The 8,376-nt window shown below is 47.0% G+C and overlaps 1 protein-coding gene across 2 annotated transcripts in view; it reads left to right on the top strand.

The window, feature by feature from the left end:
- The window catches only part of GDAP1L1 (ganglioside induced differentiation associated protein 1 like 1), a 63,259-nt gene that overhangs the window by 8,392 nt on the left and 46,491 nt on the right, over positions 1-8,376 (top strand). For both annotated transcript variants that reach the window (XM_019509839.1, XM_019509840.1), the window contains exon 2: positions 2,293-2,485. In XM_019509839.1, coding sequence (XP_019365384.1) covers positions 2,293-2,485 — 193 coding nt within the window. The remainder of the gene's footprint in view (positions 1-2,292; positions 2,486-8,376) is intronic.

Raw genomic sequence — 8,376 nt, 5'->3', positions numbered from 1 at the left:
AGGCTGTTTTGAGCTTCCCCATTATAGCCTATGGGCGAAACATCAAAATAGCAAAACTGTTTCAACAAAACAAAACGGAACAGCGGTTTTGAATCGAAACGAAATTTGAAACGAAACGCTGTTCCATTGAAATACAAGTCGAAACAGAACAGTGCCGTTTCGCACAGCCCTAGTAATTCCCACGTGAGCAGGGAAGGACCCTGGGACCCCCCTGCCAACTGGTGAAACTGCGCAGCTCTACACAAACCCGCAGGGCTTCGTCCCTGCTGCCCAGCCCCGCGGGCCTCCTGCTGTGATTCACAGGGAACGCGCCCATTCCTCAGGGGCTTCATGGCCTCAGCAGGGGCTAGCAGGCCTGCAGTTTTCACCCTGCTGCGCCTTAACACACATGCTGTCACACATGTCACGAGTTGTGCTTGTCAGCAACTTGAGGTGCAGTTCCCCCCACACCCTTGCACCTATCTCCTTGAACCTTGGCAGGCTTCGTTGCCTCAGCAGGGGCTAGCATGCCTGCAGTCTTGACTCCGCTGTGGCTTAACATATAGACGTGACATAAGTTGTTTGCTTTCAAGACTTTGAGGTGCAGTTTCCCTGAAACCACTGTACCTATCTCCTTGAAACTTGGCAGGCTTCATGCCCACAGAAGGGGCTACCATCTTGCAAGTTTCATCCAAATTAGGCAGAAATGACAAAGTTACAGGCTGTTTTGAGCTTCCTCATTATAGCCTATGGGCAAAACGTCGAAACAACGTTGAAACAGCAAAACGGTTTTGACAAAACGAAATGGAACAGCAGTTTCGAATTGAAACGAAATTCAGAACGAAACGCTGTTCTGTTGAAATGTCGAAACACAAGTGGAAAGGGAATGGGGCAGTTTTGCACAGCCCTAGCTGGCAGCCCAGAATACCTGAGCAGTGCAGTGCAGCAGGAGAACATGGGTAAGGCAGGCAGTGGGGAGGGGTACTTGGGCACACAGTACAGCGGTAGGGAGTACTTGGGTGCTCAGGTCAGTGGCAGCACAGAGGTGGCATGTGGCTCCGAGGCCCAGGTCCCCACTGACGTGTCTTTTGCTAGTGCGGCTTAAGAGGCATGCAGCCCCCCACCGTTTAGAAGTTGAACAGCCCTTCATATGAAACCCTTCACCACAAATACTTCACAAAGAGAAATGAGAGAAGATGGGGGAGGAGGTCAGAGGCAAAAGAGGAATGAGTGGCAGGACAATGAGGTGGATATACTGGGTAAGGTGGTTTCCCAGTGGGAGTTACAAAAGGGAAGGCTCTCTCCCCTCTGAGGCTGAGACTGCAGGGACCAAGGGGGGCCAAGGCAGTGGGCTAAAATGCCAGGCCGCTCTGCCCCTACACTGCTGCTTTCCACAGTTTCCCAGGAGATGCCTGCTGCTTTTCACACTCTGACCAAGGAGATTCTGTCTTCCCTAGGGGGAGCTCAGCAAACCCACAAAATACCCTACCAAGGCTGCTTCTTCCAGCACTGGTGTGCCTGCACTCCTCCCATGAGCCTCCATTAGCTGGACTACAACCATCTCTGGGTAAGGCGAGTAAGACTGCCATGGGGTGCTGTGTTCAAACGGTGTTCCCATGAGTAAAAAACTCTGGAGCAATTATCCTTGGAGTTTGTTCATGTGCATTAATCACACGTGTAGATGCACCCCATGAGTCTCTCAGCCTCTCTGCCCTTAGAGGTGTCAGAGCCAGCTCCCCAGCTAGTATAAATCCCTGCATTGCTCTCAGTTTCAGTGGAGTGGTACTGATTTATCACTGGAGACTGGCCCTCTTTCTGCACCCCTGCCTTGTCTCCTCTACACTTTGCCTTCTGCTACGCTCACTGTTCCTGCAGAGGAAGTGCTTTGTGATCCTTGCTCTCCTCCTTGGGTAATTACATATTGCACTCCTATTGGCTGAAAGGCAATGAGTCAGCAGTAGGATGATACATGCAGATAAATATATGCAGATACCTGGACTATATCCTCACCTCAGGGCAATGTGCCTGTTTATAGCAGTAGCGACTAGTATATAGTCTAGATGGTCCTTCTAGAGAAACGATACTTCAGAGTTGGGAATTTTTGGAGGTCTGCAAGCTCATGGCTCCATTGCATGGAGAAGCACGGGGAGCGATCCTAGCATTGATGCTCTACATACTGCTTGTTTTCATGAAGAGCTCTAACGAGCCCTGTGAACTTCACAATGCAGAAGGGGGTTTAACTGCTGTGGACACCAGAGACTGCCTGGTGACCAGCCCTGAGCCTCCTCTACCCTTCTCTATCTTCTGCTGTAGGTCCGCCTGGTCATTGCGGAGAAGGGGCTGCCCTGTGAAGAGCGGGATGTCAGCATGCCACTGATTGAGCACAAAGAGCCCTGGTTCATGCGTCTTAACCTTGGCGAGGAGGTACCTGTGATCATCCATGGGGACAATATCATCAGTGATTACAACCAGATCATTGACTACATGGAGAAGAGCTTCACAGGAGGTAACAAGGGCTGGGTGCAAGATTAATCAGCAGCAGTGTTTTTTCAGTGGAGAATTGGGTTTAGCCATAAGAATTTGTGTTTGCCAAAAGTGTTCTACTTTGTATTGGAGAGAGTTCAACTTTCCCTCAAAAACCCTGAACAAAAAAACCTAAGAAGTTGTTCACTAAAGCCAGAAAAACTTTATCTGGAAAGCAAAAAAAAAAAAAAAGGCTACCACAGGGCCTGCAGGGATCTGTACACCAGGTACCTCACCCCTCACGGCCCCAAAATGGGTCGCAAGCCCAACTTCCTCTCCCACGAGGCACCACAATCATAAGCAATCCCATAATGCATTATGGCCATTCAGCAAGAAAACCTAATGCATCATGGGAGATATTGGCCCGCCAGGAAGCCTACTGGCCAACCTGGGAACCCATTGGCCAGCCCAGGAGCCAGCCTGGAAAGAAATATTATTAATTCTTGCTCCATTTCTCCCTGGGAAAAAAATTCTGAACAATCCTAGCCTCCATGGCACAAGGACATGAGGGGATCATGGGGCAGCATTGGCACATCATGCACTTTCCTGGGGCGGGGAGCTGAGGGCTCTGAGGGGTTGGAGGCAGGCTTTGATGACATTGTCCCAACCTGCTTGTTTGAGAGTCCCAAGAGCAGACATTTCTCAGGTTTTCAGATCCTTTAGATTGTGACTTGGTTGCATGTCCCATCAGCAGTCTTTTTGCAGTGGTTTGGATTCTGGTCTCCACCAAAATGGACAAGGGCAGAAAAAATGATTTAGGACAAAGAACTCATCTAACTTTTTCGAGAGAGAGAGATGCTTTTTGACTTTGCTTCCAGTTTTAGACTCTTCTTCCAAGTCCCACCCCATCTCCAAGGCAGACACCCTTGACCCTTTATGTGCATCCTCATGAGGAGAGCGTCTGCACAGTGAAATGGAGAAGAACTGGAAAAAATATCAACCCCTCTCTCCCCTATAAAAACTCTACAGCTCTGAACCAGCCAGGGGTTGAGGTTTAGTAAAACCAAAGGCATGCCCATGAGGTTTGACAAAATCAAAGCCAACCATGGGTTTTGCTGAGTTTTACTTAAACATAACAGAACTGCAGAGTTTTGTCACTGACTCCGAAGGATTCAGAAGTTCCTGTCCTGCCGCCAAGCTGCTTTGAGACACCAGTGTCCACGCACAGCTGGGAAGGCTGACTGATTTCATATGCTGGTGTTTTACAGCTATGCATTTGATAAAGCTTTTACTGAAAATGTTTATGGAGTGGTAGCAGGGATCAGTCTCTGAGTGAGAGCTGTTCTAATCCTGTGCATGGCACTTGGCTCTAAAGATTAAATTACCTTCCTAAGCAGTATTCCATTATTCCCACATCCATTAACCCTCTCTTATTTCCTTGCCCCATGTTTAATTCTCCTCCTGCTAGTCTCATCTCTAGATTACCACTCCTAAGGGCAAGGGCTTTGTCTTTATGAATACCCCATCATGCAAAACACCATGCACATCTCTGGCCCTATATAAATACCAACAAGCATGTCCACCTCTCTTCGCTCTCAGGAAGAGTCACTATGATGTTGTGCTTAACACTGGTCTGAGGCAGGGCAAAGTGGGAGAACCTAACCTGGAGAATGTCTGACTGTGTCAGGCTGTCCCCTCTGGAAGCTGGAGTATGATGCCCAGGAGGGAAGGGCACCAAGACCCAATGCAGTTGGCTTAGGATGTATCACCGCTGCTATGAGCACAGCTCATGTAGACAAACCCAAGCTAGTTTGGGTACTGGCAGCAGCATAGGCATAGTATGGACGTCAGTGCACACTGCAAAGCCTGCCCAAAAAGCTGGGTGAACACTCAGGCAGTTGACCTTCACTGAGCAGCTTTGGCTTTGACTGCAGTGTACATAAAGAGATTTAATGGCCTGCCAAAGGTCAGCAGCACAGGGCTTCAACTTGCCCAGAAGCCTGCAGCTCTTCTCCTTAGATGCGTGTAGAAAGAGAAATTGCATCTGTGATGAGCTGCTGAGTCCTCACTGCAGCCCCAATTCCTGCCTGAGGACCTGTTTGTAAATCATCAGTTGAAAAAAAAAACAAAAGATGTGAGTGGCAGCTGTCATGGGGGCTGAGAGATGAGGGTATTATTTCTGTTTTGGGGTGAATCTAGTGCTGGGGAACAAACTGGGATTTCTGGTGCTGGAGAATGAAGCCTTTTCTTTACTCAGAGGTCAGAGGTAGCCTAGTTAGTGGCAGAGCCACTGCCCTCCCCCTGATGCCTGGCCAAGGTGTCACACCCCAGAGTGCTGCAAGCCAGGGTGTGAGGTGAGAGCTGCAGGTGACAGGTCTCCAGCACTTCCCCAAAATCTCTTTTTTCAGTGTTTTCCCTCATTTTTTAGAGCTAGCAAGTTCAGGGCTGTCAGACCAGGACAATCAAGCTGGAACACTTCAAAAGCAGGAGGGGGAAGTCTAACTGTGGCATCACAAAACCTGTCACCTCAGGAGGGAAGAAATGTCAGAACTTGCCTTAAAATAGATTCCAAACAAGGGCAGTTTGGAAGCTCAGCTTCTGTCCTCTCCCAGAACCCAGCTCCTTTCTTCTAGAGCTGATATTCAGATGCAGAACATTTCTCCACTGACTGTGAGTCTTTAATTTGGGTTTAGCAGAATGGGCTGGCCTCGGTTGAATCCCCGGAGCTTCACAAACAGATGTAGAGGGAGACCTTGCTGCCCCCTCCCAGCTCCTCCTGAAAGGGGGTTATTGCTTTTGTACCAGAAAGCAGCCCAGAATTGTCCAATGACAGGCCACAGCACTCCATGCCGTGAGCTGTTATCCATTTCATTCTTGCAATTCCCCTTGATTTTAAATCCCCACAGTGCCACTGTATGTGTATGAGTTTACATGGTCTACTCTCCATTAGGGTTACACATGCAAAAATGCAGGCAGAAGGTAGCCTAGCATATGTGATAGCAGCCTGCCACTAGCAAGAGGCATCAACTAAGACTTTCAGGTGAAACAGCTCCCAAAGATAGATATTTATAGATCTTGGGAGTCCCCAGACAAAGGTTAGAAGGGAGAAACTGAGAAGTTATGTTGGCTCCAATGTTATTATAGACCTGGCTTTTTGAAACATATGCACAATTGTATGTCTAAGTTACAGGCACATTACCTGAACATTCACTCGTATTTTGGGTAGTTGGCAGAGCAGTGGTACCTTATAGACTAATTCAGAGAGACAGAAGCTTTCCTAAACAACAGCTTACTTCTTCAGATGCTGTAATGATGATGAGATTATTGAAGGCATAAAACATCTAAATGTGTTTAGCTGAAAGGGATCCCGGTTTATAGGTGACTACTGAGCAGTAGCATTATTTTTCATATTAAATATGTGCATATGGTTGCACATATAATTCTGTGGCTTCAGAAAAGTTTTCTTTCCTTCCCCAAATAAATAAGCAAACTGAAAAAAATAAATGCTTCATTTTCATAGGACATAGGAGTGAGGGGCTAAAGGGGATCTCCTGGGCCAGGCAGTCAGGTCCACTGTGTCCTCTTCACATTTTTGAGTGAGTTGCTTAAAACATGAAACAGCTCAACCTGAATATTTTTCTTTTATTTTTGATACTGGCAGTTAAAATCTTTGTTTTGTAACCTCCAAAAAAGTTGAAGAATTTTCTTTTTAATGACCCTCCCCCAATTTGCAATGATCTTTCTCTGTTGGCTTTAAATAGCATGCTTCATCACATTCCTCCTTTTTGTGTCCTTATGGCAAGGTATTTATAACTTTGTGACAAGGTATTTAGCCAGATTCATTGGAATCTGACAAGGTGGTGCCATAAGCACTTTTGCTATGGCCTACAAACTTGTGACCTCTGGGCCCAAGTGCAGGGGGGCTGGACCCGATGATCTGCAGGGTCCCTTTCAGCCCCTAAGATCTATGAAACCATGCACCTTAGCACCCGCACCACAGTGATGATTCACTACCTAGTTTCCACAGTGGATGTATACTCTGCACTTGCCAGAGTTGCACCTCTTGTGTGAACAGCTGCCCACCTAGATGTATGTGGGGCCTTTTTGTAATTCAGTTAATAATATACCTCCCCAAGAAGTGCTACTGTAGAGGTACCTGGGAAGGGTAGGCAGGCTCAGCTGGGAGGGTCAATAGTATTAGCTATATTAACAAACTTCAGAATAATCTCCAGACTACATTAGCCATAGGGAGGATGCCAGCAAAGCCAGATCTTTGAAGATGAGATAAGTCATTCGCTCCATAAAAATGTGTCATTTCTGCAAATGCCCTTTACAATAAATTCTTACGGGGCTTCATTTTATCCAAGGTCTGAAGCATAATTTAGCTCCGTTAGTTACCAGCTATACCCTCTGAGGTTACATGTGCCATAGCATCAGCAACACTCAGGCCAATCACGTAAAGCTGATTCAGTGTGCAAAAGGTGGAGTAAGAGCTATTTTAGTGAGCTAATGCCTCCAACACCAGCTGAAGGATGCAGTCACTGAATACCCTTGCTCAAAGGGACAGCTGTTCTGGATGTGTTGGATTCCAGCACTGGAAGCTCAGCATGAACTGATAGGATGCTGGCCAGGAGCCACGTGGAAGGAGTGTGCACACTACAGGTTCATTATTATTATTTCATTCAGTGGGTGGTTTCTCTCAATGAAAAGCCCCAGTTCTGGGCTGGGATCTGCTCCTTTGCTTTTAGTACAGAAGCAGCACAGAAATCAACTAACAGCTCCTGAGGGGCCGTCAGCCCCAAAACAGCATCCTTAGCACCCACAAAAATTTCTCACATCAGCTCAAGCCTCAGCAATGCTGGAGCCCAATTCAACCTGAATAGCTTTAATGTAATCAACTCAGAGAAACCGGGGATGGAGATGCCTCATTTAACTCCATCTGGATCCATCCCTGGGGGGCCAAGGCATAATTGTTCCCTCCAGCACATTTACGAGTTCTTTATACAGTCTAGATTTATAGACTTCTGTGAAAGAGGCAGTTCACCTACGTCTCGAGACAAGCCTGTCTCCTTGTTGCTGGTGGCACTTACCCAGCCCACCTCACAGAGAGGCTGAGAAGTCTAATTAGCTAGTATCTAATCTGTGCTCCATGATACAGAGCACTTTTGATGTGCTACCTGCTCTTATTTCCTTCCTAAGCCTGATCCTCTTTTCAGTGTGAAGATGTACTATAGAGAGAACTCTGGCCCGGGTCCTGGGTTCAGACATTCCCATAGAATTCAGTGAGAGTTTGCTGAAAGAAGAGCGGAGAAAACACTGAAAGGAGCCCTTGATGCCCCCTTATACAGGTATACAAGTATGTGCTGGTGGCCCAGAGCCATGCTGGTATCCACAGTGAGTTTTACATGAGAAGGGGCAGGCACAAACCCAGCCCTTTACTTAGCTGTTGAGAATCCCACATTCAGAAGTATTAAGATTTGCAAGGCAACAACCAGCCCTGCCAATTCACCGGTATTGTGTCCAGATGGAAATTACTCTGTGGGTACTGGCAGCTGCTACGTGGCCTGTACCAGAATAATTGGCCAATGGTACCACTTTGATAAAAAGACATTTCAGGTCTGGTCCTGCAGCATTTTTTCCTATTGATTTCAATAGAGCTACATGCTATTAGGAGGACTGTCAGCTCAAGTCCTTAATTAAGAAGAACCACTAGCCAATGTCAACAAAATCCCTCTGTAGATAATTACTTTAACCCAGATCAAGATACAGGCTCATTGAAACTTAGGAAGTGAGCTCTGCACTGCAGACAGCAAATGGACAACATGGCTAACAGAGTCCCCTGTGATAAACTCACTCACTGCCTATTAGAAGCTATCTGCAAAAGCCATAAACATTTGTGTGTCTATAAAAACAGCCCAGATATTATTGGGGGGG

This window comes from Gavialis gangeticus, unplaced genomic scaffold, assembly GCF_001723915.1.
Source record: "Gavialis gangeticus isolate Ggan-Ray unplaced genomic scaffold, GavGan_comp1, whole genome shotgun sequence".
Taxonomy (NCBI): domain Eukaryota; kingdom Metazoa; phylum Chordata; order Crocodylia; family Gavialidae; genus Gavialis; species Gavialis gangeticus.
Note: the sequence above shows the minus strand (reverse complement) of the source record. Positions and strands in the feature narration are given on the sequence as shown.